The sequence below is a fragment of the Squalius cephalus genome, assembly GCF_949319135.1.
Source record: "Squalius cephalus genome assembly, chromosome: 5".
NCBI lineage: Eukaryota > Metazoa > Chordata > Actinopteri > Cypriniformes > Leuciscidae > Squalius > Squalius cephalus.
Genome location: NC_137126.1, coordinates 12,193,179 through 12,211,779, shown reverse-complemented (window position 1 = coordinate 12,211,779; position 18,601 = coordinate 12,193,179). Strand labels below are relative to the sequence as shown.

At 42.0% G+C, this 18,601-nt stretch overlaps 1 protein-coding gene across 6 annotated transcripts in view; it reads left to right on the top strand.

Annotated features, from left to right (window-relative positions):
- Positions 1-18,601, top strand: part of npr2 (natriuretic peptide receptor 2) — an 83,322-nt gene that overhangs the window by 37,702 nt on the left and 27,019 nt on the right. The window contains exons 8-11 of one of the 6 annotated variants that reach the window (XM_079870783.1): positions 13,467-13,587; positions 14,931-15,005; positions 17,150-17,230; positions 17,548-17,625. In XM_079870783.1, the coding sequence (XP_079726909.1) occupies positions 13,467-13,587; positions 14,931-15,005; positions 17,150-17,230; positions 17,548-17,625 (355 nt within the window). Of the gene's footprint in view, positions 1-13,466; positions 13,588-14,930; positions 15,006-17,149; positions 17,264-17,547; positions 17,626-18,601 lie in introns of all 6 variants that reach the window. The other 5 variants (XM_079870782.1, XM_079870785.1, XM_079870784.1 and 2 more) reach the window with 5 other exon arrangements.

Here is an 18,601-nt window from a genome sequence, read left to right as displayed (position 1 = left end):
GATGAAACTGATTAGGAAGATTATTAATAAAGCAATCTTTAGTAGCAGAAGTGATAGGTCTCACATATTTGAAACACGGAGTCGGCTTTGCAGCCTTGGCTAAATGCAAATTACACGAGACTAGGTAATGATCTGAGATGTCATCGCTCTGCTGCAGAATTTCAACGGCATCAACATCTATTCCGTGTGATAATATTAGATCTAGAGTATGATTACGACGATGAGTAGGTCCTGACACGTGTTGTCTAACTCCAATTGAATTTACAATGTCTTTAAATGCCAATCCCAATGCATCTTTTTCATTACCGATGTGTATATTAAAATCACCAACAATTAGTACTTTATCTGCAGTCAATATTAATTCTGATAGAAAGTCCGCAAATTCTTTGATAAACTCTGTATGGTGCCCTGGTGGCCTGTATACAGTAGCCAGCACAAATCTCAAACGTGATTTATCGTTTACACTATATGTTTTTACATTAAGCACCAATGCTTCAAAAGAATTATATTTAAAACTTGATTTCTTAGTGGTTTTGAAACTATTACTATAAATTACAGCAACACCACCCCCTTTGCGTTTCGGACGAGGCTCATGTTTATAACAGTAATCTTGCGGGGTTGATTCATTTAAAGTAATGTAATCGTTTGGTTTTAGCCAGGTTTCTGTCAAACACAGCACATCTAGGTTATTATCTGAAATCATATCGTTAACAACGAGTGCTTTTGAAGTAAGCGATCGAATATTCAGCAACCCAAGCTTTAGCATTTGCTCATCTGTAATATAGCTGTTTTTTATTTGTTGAACATCAATTAAATTTTTAACCTTAGATAGGTTTAAACGTTTTTTGGATTTCCAAATTCGGGGAACAGACACAGTCTCTATATGATGATACTGTAGCTAGGTGAAAGAGGCTCTATGTGATAGGATTTATCTGAACAACAGACTTTTATAACGTGAATCCAGGATCGCTGTCGTGAAACACTTAAATGTTTCCCTTACCTAAGAGAACCGTTTAAGAGATTATATGCAACACCCTTAAGTTATTCTTTTAGGTAAGGGGAAATCGCCCCTTAAGTATCACACTTAAGGGAAAAACTTAAGGTGCTTTATGCAACCGGGCACAGGGCTCTGATTGCCACAGGGAAAAAACTGCTCACCCTCTCCACTGGTGTCCCGTCTATCAGGAGAGGGGTGTAGGTCCTGCGACGTTGTGGGCAGAAATCTACCACCATCTCCTTGGTCTTCTTCCCATTAAGCAGTATGCTGTTGTCCTTGCTCCACGTTGTCAGGTCTGACACCTCCTGTAGGTAGGCCCGTTCCTCGTTGTTAGTGATCGGGCCCACCACAACCATGTCGTGCAAACTTCACGATGGTGTTGGAGTTGTGCCAGGCGACACAGTCGTGGGTGTACAGGGAGTACAACAATGGACTCAGCACACAGCCCTGAGGGACCCCAGTGTTGAGGACAAGGGGGTGTGATGTGTGCCCTCCCACTCTGACAACCTGAGGCCTGGCAGTCAGGAAGTCCAGGATCCAGGCACACATTGATGGGTTCAGGCCCAGGTCATACAGCTTAGTAGCCAGCCTGCTGGGGACTACAGTGTTAAAAGCTGAACTGTAGTCTATGAACAGCAGTCTGACATAGCCCCCTCTTACGATGTCAAGATGGGAGAGGGTGGCGTGCATGACCAGTTATGCGGTGATGCGCTGAAATAGGCTTACCCTAGTAATAATAATAATAATAATAATAATAGTAATAATTGAATAGTCAAGTCAAGTCAAGTCACCTTTATTTATATAGTGCTTTTAACAATATGGACTGTTTCAAAGTAGCTGTACAGTGATAATAGGAAATTAAAGTAACAGAGATTGTTTGGATTTTACAGCAGCTCTAGAATAAAAATATTGTCCAGTTAAAGTTAGTTTTGATCAATTTACTTCCATTGAAAAGATCATTAGTTATTAACTTAGAGGCCACTTACACGACACCGTTCTAACAGAAAACCCTTTACTCGCTCCGGCCCGCTCTTTCGCAGAATTATTTATCGCTTCCAAGTAGCCATGTGAACCGGAACTATTTTGACAACGTTTTATCTGTAGAGAGGTAAAGGGAAGGGAAGGCCTTCACAGGGGAGAGACTAGTTGACACTTAAGGACTGTGTCGTCGTCATGTCCAGGCGCAGATAAACAGAGAGACTAAAATTAGCATAGACACCATTATTCTTATGATGTAACGAGTACATCAGGATTTATGGGGAGTGTTCCCGGATCTGGCTGACCTAATCTATGCAGCCTAACATTGAATTACAGAAGTTTATAATGTGTTATGTGTATGCTAGGTCAAAGAGATGTGTTTTTAGTCTAGATTTAAACTGACTGCTTCCCGGACAATGTTAGGAAGACTGTTCCAAAGTTTTGGTGCTAAATAGGAAAAGGATATAGATTTTGATATTCTAGGTATTATCAACTGGCCGGAATTTTGAGATTGCAATAGACGTGAAGGACTATAATGCTTTAAGAGCTCGCTCAAGTACTGGGGAGCTAAACCATTTAGTGCTTTGTAAGTAATCAGCAATATTTTAAAATGTATACAATGTTTAATAGGGAGCCAATGCATTCCTGTGCCCTGCGTAAGTCTGAGCTCCCTGTCGTGATACTGGCACGGACGAAGGACTCCTACCTAACACAGGAATACCAAGGTACACTGGGAAGTAGTGTTGTCAAAAATATCGATATTTCGATAAATATCGATACTGAAATATCTGAACGGTACCAATATTAATTTCCCGAAGTATCGATACTAGCCGCGCTTTCACTTTCACTTCTCTCCAAAGGCGCGTTGACAAACACCACACGCGCACTTGTCTCATTCGCTCTGGTTAAATTGCAAAAGTGAAGTGAATGGGGCCGATCAAACTTGACGCGTTTTTTGCAATGAGAGGCGCCTATTTTCAATTGGTTTCCAGCGAGCGTTCTGCGCGCTGTTTATGCACCTCGCGGGCCTTCCGTTTTAGTGATGAAAGCTAGTTGCTTGAACGCCCGGAGAGTGCAATGATGGAGGGTAAACTTGTGGTGCTCTCGCGGGTTACCAGGAGCTTAATGACTTCACGAACCGTAACTAGCACAATGTTAACAGAAAGTAAATAAAGTTAATAAAAGGCTGATTTGATGTTTACTTGACTGACAGGACAGCTGTTTCAGTGGTTGCCTAGCAACATAAAAAACGCAGCGCACTACTCGTTCTGTGTGATCTTAGACAAGTACATTTTAACTGTGGTCAAATGTAAATTAACTTGTGCTTATTTAACTTTATTCAAGAATTATTATTTAATTCTGCAATTTGCCTTCATTAGCAAATATCATCAATTTGATTACACAGATACTAATTAAACTAAACTGATCTAGACAATGACATCTCTGAATTCAATAATGAAATGCCTTTAACTGAAAATTGAATGTTTAATCTTATTATTATACATTACTGACACTCTCCTCCAATTTGATACTGTTAAGTGATTTGACACAATCTGTAATGTTAAAAGCACTATATAAATAAAGGTGACTTGACTTGATGTCGATCCAGTGAGCATTGTTTTCGCGTTATGCATGCACGTTCGCGTTTAAATCTGTTCATCAAATAACGTTAATGTATTAACCAGCATTTATGCTTTTGAATAAGTGCACTACCTCAGGACATTTTTGTTCATGTAAAATGTACCTCATTGTCATGTTCTAAACTTGTTATATTTTGCTTTAAATAAAAAAAATACCCCCTTAATATTGTGGCAGTTTTTTTCTCCGTGGTATCGAAAATGGTATCGAATATCGATATTTTTCAAGGTATCGTATCGAAGTTAGAAATTCTAGTATCGTGACAACACTACTGGGAAGCATATCTCAGTGGAAATATGCAATTATTGCCTGCCTGAAGGGGGGTACTTACAGAATACACATAGGACCCGGAAGGGGGCTGCATATGGAGAAACACTGGGGCGTCCAGCCCGCAGGGTGGAATATTTCAACCCCAGGGGTGGCAAGGTGGCTTGCCAATGGAAAGACACATGCTCAGAGAGGCTTACAGTGGAAATACACATGTGGGGTCGCCCAGAGGGGGAACCATGCACATGGAGGCACCTAGCCAACGCGAAAGCTGCCGGTGACATAACTCTGGCATTTACGTCAACAGCGCTGGAGAAAACTCAGGGCTTCTCGGGGAGGCTCACCTGAGGAGAATATCGCATGTATCCAGTCCGCGGAGTGGGAATGGCGAGCAAGCGAAGACACCTGAGCAGAACCTAGTACTGGCTGGTTGAAGCGAGTACATGAGGGGACACTGGCTCCACATGGAGATTGTAAAATCTCGTGAACGTGTTGGGTGTCGCCCAGCCTGCAGCTCTGCAGATGTCTGTTAGCGAGGCGCCATGCGCTAGAGCCCAAGAGGAAGCCACACTCTGGGTGGAGGGAGCCTTCACACCAAGGGGGCACGGTCAACCTTGCTGCTGGTATGCCAAAGCAATGGCGTCCACTAACCAGTGAGACAACCTTTGTTTGGAGAGAGCCTTTCCCTTCAGCTTCCCACCATAACAGAAAAAAGCTGGTCTGAGGTCCTGAAACACTGCGTTCTGTTTACGTAAGCATGGAGGGCACGTACTGCACAGAGCAGTGCCAAGGCTGGGTCTGCCTCCTCCAAAGGCAGCGCTTGCAGGTTCACCACCTGATCTCGAAAGGGAGTGGTGGGAACCTTGGGCACGTATCCAGGCTGGGGTATCCAGGCTGGGGTCTCAGGATTACATGAGAGTAGGCCGACCCGAATTCCAGGCACGCTTCGTCAACCGAAAATGCCTCCAGGTCCCCTACCCTCTTGATGGAAGTCAATGCAACCAGGAGCACTGATCGAGGGAAGCCATTGACAGGAACTTAAGCTCCACTGATTGCAGAGGATCAAAGGAAGCACTTCGTTAAAACCACTGAGAGGTCCCAAGAGGGTACGAGAGGAGGGCGAGGAGGATTTAGTCTCCTCGCTCCTCTCCGGAACCTGATGACCAGGTCGGGCTTTCCCACGGACTTACCTTCGACTACGTTGTGATGTGCGGCGTTAGCGGCAACATACCCTTTCAGGGTGGAGGGAGACAGCCTTCGCTCCAACCCTTCTTGCAGGAAGGAAAGCACGACACTGATCGGGCATTTTCTGGGTCTTCTTGGCGAGAAGAGCACCAGGTGATGAAGAGGTTCCACTTCAACGCATAGGCATGTCTCGTGGACAATGCTCTAGCGGAAGTGATGGTAGCCACCACCGCTGGTGGTAGGGTACTCAAACCTGCCTTGTCCCGTCCAGGAGCCACTCGTGAAGGTTCCAAGATCGGGACGAGGGTGCCATAGGGTGCTCCGTCTCTGAGAAAGGAGGTCCTTCCTCAGAGGAATTGGCCAGGGAGGTGCTGTCGTGAGGAGTACTAGTTCGGAGAACCAGGTCTGGGTGGGCCAATGAGGCGCAACCAATATGACCTGCTCCTCGTCCTCCCTGATCTTGCACAGGGTCTGTGCACAGGCTGCAATGGGAATGTCGTGGGAGGCAAACAGGTCTACCTGTGCGTCCCCGAACTGTTCCCAAATCAGCTGAACCGACTGGGGATGGAGTCTCCATTCTCCAAGAAGAGGCTGAAGCTGTGAGAGCTCTTCGGCTGCACAGTTCAGGTCTCCCGGGATATAAATGACTTGAAGCGACCTCAGATGCTTCTGACTCCATAAGAGGAGGTGGCGGGCGAGTATTGAGTACTGTCGCAGTATTGTCTGATCGGATTAGTACATGCTGGTTCTTGAGCAGTGCATGGAAGCGATGCAGAACCAGATGTACCGCCAGCAACTTGAGGCAATTGACATGCCAAAGGCGCTGGGGTCCTGTCCAGGAGCCCGCGGCAGCATGTCCATTGCACATGGCACCCCAGCCCGTGGTGGAGGCATCTGTTGAGACAACAACATGCCTGGAAACTCGTTCTAAGGGCACTCCGGCCCGTAGAAAGCTGAGGTTCATCCACGGGGTGAAGGTCTGACGGCAGGACCACCTCGGGACTCGATCGCGAAGCCAGAGCTGAAGCGGTCTCATATGAAGCAATCCGAGCGGCTTTGCTGCGACTGCGGATGCCATATGCCCCAGGAGCCTCTGAAATAACTTCAGTGGAACCGCACTCTTGCCCTCGAACTGTCTCAGGCAAGTCAGCAGTGACTGCGCGCGCTCGCTCATAAGCTGCGCGCACGTGGCGACCGAGTCGATTTTCATACCGAGAAAAGAGATCCTCTGCACGGGGTAAAGCTTGCTCTTTTCCCAGTTGATTCGAAGGCCCAGACGGGCTAGGTGGCGAAGCACAAGGTCCCTGTGTTCGCAAAAATGGTCTCGAGAGTGAGCTAGGATCAGCCAGTCGTCGAGATAGTTCAGGATGCGAACCCCGTGTTGCCAAAGTAGCACAAGGGCTGCCTCGACGACTTTCGTGAAGACGCGAGGAGACAGGGCTAGCCCGAATGGGAGAACCACGTACTGATATGCCCGCCCCTCGAAAGCAAACCGTAGCAACGGTCTGTGTCGAGGAAGAATGGAGACATGGAAGTAGGTGTCCTTCAGGTTGATCACTGCAAACCAATCCTGTGGCCGCACACATTCGAAAATGCGTTTGGCCGTGAGCATCTTGATCGGAATCCTGTGAAGGGATCGGTTCAAGATGTGCAGGTCCAGGATTGGCCGACAGAGGGGGACGAGAGTGGCGAGGCCTGTGAGCGGCGCACACTGTCATCCGAGAACTCTGTGTGCTCAGAGATGGGTGTGCCAGTTCTTTCTTTAACCCTCTGGGGTCTGAGGTGTTTTCTGGGCCCTGGAGGTGTTCTGACATGCTCTGACATTTGTGCTTATTTCTGTTACTTGTGTGACATTTTCATGGCTAAAGTCTGATTACACTGTAGCCGAGAATATTTGTTCTAAAACTATGTGAAAATCATCCTGACTACTCATTCAGATAAAACAATATAATGATTTAAAATGTGCATGTTTTGTGTGAGAAAGCTTTATGCGAGTAGGCGTGAACAAATCATGAATATTAATGTATTGCACACCTGAGAAAGACAAAGTCCCTCCCATAATGGCCCTATCAGGTGCTATCAGGCCCTATCATTATGAGGAACCTTGTGCGAAGAATGAGGAGATTTAAAAAAGAATGGCTTTTTGATTGTTTGGATTTATTTACAACCCAACATAATTCAAAGATACACAACAAATGACAAAAAAAGCACATTATTTAACACACTGAACTAAAGACAGAGACTTAATTAGTCACACACCTTTGTGCCATTCCTGAAACATAGTACATACCTGTCATTTCCATGGTGTTTGATTTTTCACTTTACCATGTTCATGTACGGAGACTTATGTGAATGTTGAAGTCAGCAGGACTCATCAGTGGGGCATCTGGTCCCTGAAAAAAAAAAACCCAAAAAAAACGCTGTGAACATACTGATATATATATATATATATATATATATATATATATATATATATATATATATATATATATATATATATATATATATATATATAAATAATGAACACCAGGTTTGTTGTGCCTTGTAGGCATATACGTGCAGTGCTGCATAAAATAATAATAACAATAACCTATAGCAGGCGGCCTATAAATCGTTAAAAAGGAACACTTCAGTAACACTACACTAGAGAAAAATATATTGATTATCATATGTAACTTCAATCTCATTTCATAATGTCATAGCGAAAGTAAACATTTGGAGTAAAAAATTTAAGCCTATTGTTTGGCGCGTTTTGCTTTTCAAACGCACAACGCGTGCAGAGAACATTTACTGAAGCGATCGAGCCACTCCAAACTATTAAACATTATTGTTACCAGATTATACATCTATGTTTGAGCAGATATCCACAAACACAGTATTTAACAGTAAACATGGTTTTAAACATTATAATATTCACCATAGTATACTTTTATCATGCAGTGTTTTATTATATAATATAAAAACATCCTTGTGTCAGACATACATTTAGCATTGAAAGGTTGCCTACCAGTCTAGTTCAGATTTCAACATGTTTCTGTCTATATATAGATACATATACATGTACGACATGCTTCATGTTTTTACTCCAATCTCATTTCATAACATACATTTTAATCTGTTTTACCTTAAAAATCTTCTCATCTTCAAATTGCATTCCTCTAATTCTTCTGAGGCAAATCCGAGGTAAATCCAAGGTAAACAGCACAGCACGGCACTTGGTGTTTTAAGCCCCCAATGGCACCTTCCAGGCAGCGAGGGGATGGGTAGGTTTAATGTTGATTGTAGGGTTAGCTGCCTCTAAGGAGCCACTGGGGGCTTAAAACACCATCGAGCGCACAGCACAGCACAAACACAGTCTTCCAAACTCAATGAAAAGTAGAGAGGAGTTAAGTTACTGAAGTCTCTGGTTCTTTGTTTTGAGGTGATGGGGCGTTCCGCTAGGATCATTTGCATGTCAATCGCTCGTGCGCGCGTGGGTGTGGTCACATTAGAGTTAATTAGGACGCATTTGAGAAACTGTACATGCCGCTGCTTTCATACGGATTACTTAAACAGAGAATATTTGTTTTGTATATAATTTACATACTTTAAAAATAGAGACTCCAAGCGTTGTATAGACATGTGTTTCAAGTCTGTGTGACAAACATTCGCTGAGTTACAGGTCATTTTCTGTCGCGTTTCAGAATGAGTTTCACATTGAGAGAGACGGCAGAACGCGCATCATGTTTATTTTCTTTATTTTACGGAAAACAACATTTTATGTACACAAATAAAAGAAGACATTTAACAGTTTTGAATGATGTATAACACTTATGTAAGATCAAAATCAACAGAGTATTTTGAGCCTCTTTTGCACTGATAAGAAAAAAAGCGAGCTGGTATCGTCGGTGATACCGCCGACCCCAGGGGGTTAACCACATTAAGGTGCTGCCTGGGGTGGAGCTGCGTGGGGTGGAGAACAAAAGATTCTTCCCCGGCCCTCCACCGGGGGAAGGAGTGGCCCTGTTACCATCTCCCGGAAAGAACTAATTGCTAATAATAATAATTGTTAATAATCTCTGAGCAGCCCGTCTCAGGAGCGCCGCTTAGCCTGGCGTTAAGCAGGGCGCAGGGCTGGAGAGGGCTGGGGCGTCTTCCTGCGATCACCTCCACGGCGCGGCCCGGGTGAAGGCTGCCGCTGGAGCCGAGCGGGAGGGGCAAGAGCCACAGGAGGGCACCCCCGGCGGTGAGCAGGCAGAGGGTTCTGTGCCGACAGCTGGGTGGAGGCAGCAGTGGGCTGTCGGGGCCGAATATGTTTAATCGCCTCAGTCTGCTTCTGGGCGAAGTACTCGACCGCGCCACAGAAGAGGCCAGCCTGGGATATGGGAGTGTCGAGGAAACGGGTTCGCTCGGGATCTCTCATATCGGCCAGAAGTGTCTCTCCTGGACCACGTTCGTGGACATCACCTGGCCCAGGGAACGTGTGGTCACTTTCGGGGATCAGCGGCCGCGCCCAAAAACCAATTGTCCAGCCGCGAGCGCTCAGGACAGGGCAGAGGTTTCCACTCTGGTACGATGCTCGCGGCTGCCCAGGAAAGCATGGCCGTCAGCTTGGGATCTGACTTGGGCAATGCTGGCACACCCGAGGGCGGCAGCACAGCCTAATCATCATCTCCCGATGACTCCTGCCCACCTTGTGATGCTGTGATGGACATGGTTTCCTCGTCTGGGGCGCCGCCGATTCAGACGCGTGGGGGTTCCGAAGATGGTCCTGTGCTCTCAGTCCGGTGGACGCCCGTGGGTTGCGGCACGCAAGAGAGGGGTGTGGAGCGTGGAATAGTCGGCGCTTTGTTCCACACCATCACCCTCAGGTCGCCCTGTCCACCAGCCAAAGTACCACCTCTCGAGGAGGGGGTATATCGGGGTGTGGATGAGGGGACTCTCCCTCTAGTCTCGATCGCAGTGTCGCGGTGGTCATGTTCCCACAGTGAGAACATGATTCATCCACAAAGGCTACCTTAGCGTGATCTACGCCAAAACACGTAAGGCAGTGATTGTGCCCATCAAACTCGGAAACACTCCGACCCCAAACAGAAGTGCACGGGCAAGACATCTTTAAAAAGACGTGCCACGTGCAAGCTCTTTTGTGAGTGGAAAAAGACTCCGCAGAGTGTTGAAGCGACCAGGGAGAGAACACACTAACACTGGTAGATCACTGCACAGATCAGCAGGGAATGTGCACTCGCTGGAACTCGCCGTCACACCAATACCTGGAGAGAAGCTCATCTCGAAGAGTGTGGAGATGAAGAAAATCTCAGGATGGCTTGTGGAGTGAAGTGGTAAACTTGGCTCCGAAGCGAAAACATATCTGCATGTTGCCAGCATACTTCCTTATATACCCACGAGGTGGGGCGGAGTTACGCTATGCAAATTCCTCAGACCCATGGCAGACCCATGGCATTTCCTTGCCATTGGCTCGTTTTATTTCTCGAAGATTAGAGGCTTTCTAAGCAAAACCCCATTCGTCGACGTAACTCGTAGTGACCACGAAAGGGAACTCTAGTTTTGTTTTCTTTCAGTTGCGCTCCATTTTTCTGGCTTCTCTCTTAAGGGCCTGAGTGTGCTCGTTGTACCATGACTATTTTCTGTAATCTTCTTTAAGCGCAAAGGCGTAACTGTGTCTAAAGTGCTGTAAAAGAGAGAGTCAAAAGTTTCTGTTGCTATATCGAGTTCTTCTAAGCTATCTGGAATGCTGAGGAGATGAAACTGATCAGGAATGTTATTAATAAAGCAATCTTTAGTAGCAGAAGTGATAGGTCTAGCATATTTGTAACACGGAGTCGGCTTTGAAGCCTTGGCTAAATTAAGTATACACAAGACTAGATAATGATCTGAGATGTCATCACTCTGCTGCAGAAATTCAACAGCATCAACATTGATTCCATGTGATAATATTAGATCTAGATTATGATTACGACAATGAGTAGGTCCTGACACGTGTTGTCTAACTCCAACAGAGTTCAGAATGTCTTTAAATGCCAATCCCAATGCATCTTTTTCGTTATTTACATGAATATTAAAATCACCAACAATTAGGACTTTATCTGCAGCCAGTACTAACTCTGATAGAAAATTTGCAAATTTTTTGATAAAGTCTGTATGGTGCCCTGGTGGCCTGTATACAGTAGCCAGCACAAATCTCAAACGTGATTTATCATTTACACTAGATAGTGTTACATTAAGCACCAACAATTCAAAAGAATTATATTTGAAACAAGACTTTTCAGTAATTCTGAAGATATTACTATAAATTACAGCAACACCCCTCCCCCTTTGCCTTTCAGACAAGGCTCATGTTTATAACAATAATCTTGGGGTGTGGACTCATTTAAAGTAATGTAATCGTTTGGTTTTAGCCAGGTTTCTGTCAAACACAGCACATCTAGGTTATAATCTGTAATCACATCATTAACAATAAGTGCTTTTGAAGTAAGGGATCGAATATTCAGCAACCCGAGCTTTATCATTTGTTCATCTGTATTATATCTGTTTTTTATTTGTTGAACATCAATCAAATCTTTACCCTTAAATGGGTTTTGGAGTTTTTTGTATTTCCTAATTCGGGGAACAAACAGTCTCTAAATGATGATATCTACTGTAGGTGAAAGAGGCTCTATGTGATGGGATTTATCTGACCTCAGTGACGTGAGACAGCTAGCAGACGGTCGGTTTAGCCAGTCTGTCTGCTTCCTAACCAGAGCCCAAAATCGTCATGTTTGAGCTCTAAGACTATGTGCAATATTACTAGAGAGAAGAGCAGCACCATCCCAGGAGGGATGAATACCATCTCTTTTCAACAGGTCAGGTCTGGCTCCCAGCAAACATGTGACTATGGTGGCTGGTGTCTCTATTTTCACGTTCCGTGTAATATAATCGCCAATAACTAGGGCACTTTCAACAGGATTCTCAGTGGGTGTTTCACTGAGTGGGAAGAATCTATTTGTTTTGGTAATCGGAATGGAAGAGCTGTGTTTTGTCCCGCGACTACAGCATCTCACAGTCACCCAGTTGCCCTGCTGCACAGGCTCTACACTGAACAATGTACAGAGTTCAGAGTTCTAAGCTAGTCACATCCAAAGCAGTATCTAAAGCCCTTGCATTCTTACTATCCTCGATTAAAGTTTGGATGCGTGTCTCTAGTTCTGAAATCTTCTCCATCAGCCTGACTGTCTACCTGCATATGAAAAGACAAAGAAGGCTATGTTATACATGTGACACGAAGTGCAAGACATTACTCACCATGTTTGTTGACTGATCCTACTTACCATAGTTGTTTGATAGACTCGTAAAAAGCGTGAGCGCGCGAGAAAAAAAGAAAAGAAAAAAAGATGGCAAGCACGGATGGCAGGTTAACAGGCTAGCGAGATACTAGCGTGTTGTGCTAGCGATAACGATTTAGATAAAAGCTAGTAATGTCAGATTAATATGATTTGCAATATTAGACTATATCTAATATATGTTGATGAGTAAGTTATATTTAGCAATATAAGCAAAAAGGAATGATAGTAAATAGAGATTCAAACCAGAAAGCTATATGGAGCATGCAGACAGGAGCAATCAATCAGCAGGAAGGCAGACAGGAGCAATCGATCACAGAGAATTTAATACATGAATTGGAAATGCTAAATCCTCTTGGTATAGATAGCTGATGCTTTTGACAATATCTCTGGATACACGATATCATGGACTATTGACCCGGCACGGGGGTTTATCGCTTATATTTCACACATATAGTGTAAGCAGTCAAGCCACGCTCGACGATCAGACCGTATAGTGTGAGCACACAAATTTTGAGCTTTGGCTTTACATCGCATGCAATCTACTGTTATAACCTTGCTGAAATCATACAGAAATCGCAGTGTATTCCCGCCTTAAGGGTTATTTAGACGAATTGTGCAAAATGAAATGGTATTTCCAAAACATTTTTGTGGTTCTAACAAAGGCACATAGCCTATGACTCTTGCTATACTTTTTCAAAACCCTTAACCCAAAGTATTAAACATTGGCCAATCAGTCGTCCTGCACTGTTTATGATATACAGACAAGAATACCTCAAATCCAGCAGTTTACAATAAAACACAAAAAATCCCATAGATATTAAAGGAATGACTTGAACCACATCTAGAGACCATAAATCAGAGACCTGAGAGTGGGATTGTTTGGGTGCGACAATAAACAACCATCAAGAAAACTCTAGCAACCTCAACCATAGCACCACATAATAACACCAAAAACACTCAAAAACACCTTTGCACCCACATAACAACACACTGGAAAATGTAAAAATCTAGTTCAGCATTTACTATTGCCAAAACATGATTTTTTTTGTTGCACTTCTTAAATGCGATCTGCTCTATTCTAGGAAACTGAAGTTGGAGAAGGAGTTAGCTGGGATGCTTTGGAGGATACGGTGGGAGGAACTGAAGTTTGAAAATCCCAACAAATATAACAAACGCGCGGGCAGCCGTCTCACTCTTTCACAGGTAGGCTACAAGCACTCGCTGGTATTTTCATATCTTGGATAAAGCTGCATTAAACTGATGTGTTTTCCAGTTGGCCAACTCTAAGCCAGATCTAAAATGCATTTTTAAAAGTGCAAGGATCAAATCTATATTTTAAAGATGAAATGTCTTTGTGTTTCTGTTTTTGTTTAAAAAACGTTGAATAAAAGAGGTTTCCTCCTGTTTCAGTCCATATGGTTTTAATTTATCTCATAAAAATGCCTTTTTGGACTTGGCTGTAATTCCTGGGACTGTTTTTCAATGTCCATTTAAAACTGCATTTCTTGGGAATTACAATGATGGCTTAGTCAGTTAGCTGGTCACAAAAGATAGCTTGATTTTGTTCAACTGAATTCTCTTTCTCTTTAATTTAGAGAAAATACAAATTCATTATAAGCTCAGAGGTTTGCTCCTATTTACAAATCTTGGTCTGTTCAATAGCTAAAATAGTTCAAAATGGGTACAAGACCGACCCTGTCAGATTTCACTAAAGTTATATAGATAAATGAAAATAGGGGGAAAAAGGAAGAAAATAACACAGAAATTATAGTTTATACATTATTGACTAATGTCTAGTTGTCTCGTTTGTTGAAGGTGGCTCAGTTTTATAGTAGCAGACTCATAACAATACAGACTAACAGACTAACCCTAACAATTGTTCAAACAAGCTCCTGTCTGGCCATCTGGTATTCTAATCAAACCATATCATGTATCATGATGTGGACATTCCATAGACATAATGATATTCTAGGATATTTTCTAAACCTACCCCTACCCCTTAACCTACCCATCGCAGAAAACGTTCTGCATTTTTAAATTTTCAACAAAAAAATCATTCTATATGATATCTAAGTTTTCCAAACCATACAAATGTCCTCACAAGGACAAGGATTTTGGATATTGCCATCTTTGTGGGGACATTTTGCCACCATTAATGTCCTGGAATAAAAAAACAAACAAACAAACAAAAACCAACAACCTGGAAGTTCACATTTAAATTAAGTTTTGTCTTAATTTTTGTCATGTAAAATGACAGAAAATATTTAAAGAAATTTGTGGTATAGCAAATTGTTAACTGTGAGCTGCAAAGCTGCTGATAACTGTGAGCTGCAAAGGTAAATTTAATGAAACTTTTCACTCAAATTGCTAATCTGATTATATAATTTGTAACAAACTATTTTGTATCAAATTTGAATCATAGAAATTGTTGTCTCAGACTTTTGGACCCCCCCCGATATGCATTTTTTCTTTTCTAACGTGCATAATGAAACTGCTTTGTCTTGAATATTTGTTAGTGTTGTATTTTCTCTGTGTTTCCTTTCCAGAGAGGTTCCAGCTATGGCTCCTTGATAACAGCTCATGGAAAATATCAGCTATTTGCAAAAACAGGCTATTTTAAGGTGGGGATGAGTTCTTCTGACATCCTCCCTCTGCTGCACACCCACACACATGTGTATTCACTGGAGAAATGGAGAGTGGGTGCACTACCAGCTCAATGTGTTGCTTTAAGATCACACTTTAATGCAGCTTTGCAGCTCCTTATGTCGATCCACAATGCTATCTGTGCTACACCATTTATGTGATAATTGGATCACAAATCTAAAAAATGCCAATAATGTAAGCTGGAGGGAAAAGATTTTGCAGTATGCAAGTGTTTTTTGACCTTGGATGCATGTAAACCTATTGTAGGTAGTCTCAGCCTTGGACGTCACGCCCACGAACCGATGGCTGATGTCTAGAGCATATGGCACACAAAATTGGAAACACTTCAGGAGTTTTGAAGTCTTCGTCTGATTGGTTGAATCCTACAGGATTTCTGGGATATGTGTGTCGTCTTCTTTAATGGTGGAAACAAACCCGTGGTGACGCCAAACCCCCTCATGGAAGAAAACAGTGCTTTATTCGCAAATGTTTTATGCGATATTCCAATTTTGCAAAGTTGCGAATGGAAACATAGCTACTGAGTGCTTGTCAGAATAAACTAAATGCTGGATTTTCAAAAGTATGTGAAGTATGTGGCATAGACTCTTTAAAATAGGGCCAAGAGTTTACTATGCCAGTCTGTTATTGTTAGGACATCGACATTACATTTTCACTCCCCTAAACATGACGCTAAACAAAACGAACTGTGATTGGTTGCTTTACCTGTCAGATGGCTTATTGCCAGTCCTTGGCCAATGAAAGCTGCTATGGGGTCCAGACCTTCTGTCTTGAGTCTGAAGGTTTGGGTATGTGAGACAAATTGTCTCAAAACAAAATTAGGAACATTTAAAGATTAAAGAGGAACATTTATTTTAACATAGCATAATAGGAGCACTTTAATGTACAGTCTTGCATTGCTAAAGCTATAGCAAAAATTAGTACTCAAGAGTGTGATAGAGTTTCAAGCTATTAAACGGATGACCTATTATTCCTGTAGCTAGCTATAAATGTCGCCTTTAAGTAACTTGCTCAGCAAGATTCTCTCTAAACTGTTGTTCGGGCATGATGTTATAATGTGTAAGCAACAGCTCCACCATAAAAAGAAGACCAATGTACAGTGAGACATTTAAGATTATTTTACAAATAATTACAATGGAATATCAAAAACATATTGATACGACTATTTTTCTTTTACTCTATTAGTCTGCATTTACATTGCACATATCTATTTTGACATGCCATGTTTTTGTTCCATGCTATAGTTATCACAATGTCAATTATAATTTCGAGAGTGAATCCTGTATTTCATATGATACATTTTGAAGCACGGAACTAGCCGTCGGTCCTCTTAGCAGCATGAAAAACAAAACTTTAAGTGGATTATATAGCTGCTACCTTTATAATCACTAAAAAGATGTCACTCAGTTCATCGCAATCTCACAAAGTTCTGTTATAATCAATAAAGTTGTCTACACGGCACAATGAATCTCTTACTTAAATCGTGTCTACACTTTGTTTGTTAATGAGAGGATTCGCAAGTGTGCAGAGCTCAGCAGTGGACAAAAACTCAGGCGTTTTGAGCAGTGAGTGTATTCTGACTAAATTAAACTCTTCTGATTGGCCATTGCGTTCAAGAGATCAACAAATATGACTTGTAACAAGACATGTAAATAGAAACATTTGACGTTCTCCAGAGTCCAAACACAAAAATGCACTGGAGCGTTTGCCAAATCTGTTTCGCAAATATAATATTACAGTATCAACTGAGGGTTCTCTCGCTTTCGTTTGAAGGTGCTTATATTTAAATTTGACTTTGTGATGTTTTTTGTTTTACCCATGTTTTAATTTTTGTACAAAAATTAAGTAAGGTCATAAGGTAGCATATTTTTATTGTCTGCTTGTTTGGAGTGTGTCTGTGATGCCTTAAACCCAAATATATTTAAGTCTAGGTAGGCAGCCCACTAGTTCTTGGACACAGCCCATATCTAAAGCATAGAAAAATATATTTGGGTCACCCACCAAGAACTCTTAGAGGACTTCTCTGAAAGCTTTAATTACAAGAAAATGTAATGCATGTAATTTGAATAACCAAAGAAGTCATTGTCACCTCTTTGTCCCACAGTGTAAGCTGAAAAGGACACTAAGGCATCAAATGTCCACTGAGCCAGCTGAATATTTCTGCTGTCACCATGGCCAGGACAATGTGAATGTTCTTTCATATCTCAGGAGAGTTAGAGTAATAGAGTTCTCAGTTTCTTTGACTCAGATGATTCTACTAAAATGCAGAAATAAATCAATTATGTAATTACTTAAATTACTTTAATAAAACTTAATTTTGACTCATGAGCTATGAAAAAGCACATCTGATCAATACAATTTTCTGAGATGTTAATTTATCCAACTCAATGACTTGATGAAGATAAAAATGAAATCAATTTCCCACCATGACAGCTCCAGTCTGCCATTCAGTAGCGGCTCAATAGATCTGATCCTTTTAACACTTGTTTCATTTCACAACAGGGAAACCTGGTGGCTATCAAACATGTGAACAAGAAGAGGATTGACCTCACCAGACAAGTGCTGTTTGAACTAAAGCATGTAAGAGAATGCATTTAATCACAAGAGTGTTTTTTCTTGTATTTTTGTTAAATTTGTGTTTGCATCCATCCGTGTCTATATCTGGGAAGAGAAGACAAGGTATGCATGTTATGTGTGAGTGTTTAGACCATCGTTTATGACCCCACTGGACAGCCTTGGTGCCCAAGATGGTTAAAACACCCCCTGCCCTTTGCTACACATATAAACACAGATAAACTTGCATTCTTTGGTGGGGGGCTGGGAAGCCAATATGAGGCTGTAGACACTGAGGTCGGGGGGAAGGCGGTGTGGCTGGATTTTTACAAGGTGTTTTGGAAAGGAAATGCTGACTTCAGACATAGAACATTGTAATGAAATAGATGTTAAAGAAATGAAGTGGAAGAAGGCGACATTATGGTGATATTTATTTGTATATATATTTTTAAATAATTTAGCCATTTTCACAGCTTTAGCGATTTGCATGTTACATTTTTTAAAAATAATTATCCCCTTTAAAGTATCACCGCTACACTAATACACATTAGATGTCTTTGGCCATCACTTCATGTTTTCACTTTCAAGCATTTTAAGATGCCAAATGTCAAGTTAAAAATTGTGCAACTTTTAAAACTCATCTTAAAGACCTGTTCACACCAAGAACGATAACCATGAAGATAACTATAACGATAACTATATTAGCATCCACACTAGTGGACGATATCATGCTGTTTATTCTAAGTGCATGCTTATTTGTCATTTTATATGCTCAAGCTGGTTACAGCAGGATGGATTCTGATTGGCTGTTATTGTTTTTATCATTCATTGGATAAAAACGTTCTGAAAGTGATTCCAACGATATCATTTCTCTGTGCCGTTATTGTTATAGCTGCGTTGTGAACTCTGCTATTCTTTTATATTGAGAACGATATTTAGAACTATATCTTTATTGTTATCTATCTTTATAGTTATCATCCTTGGTGTGAATGGGCCTTAAGAA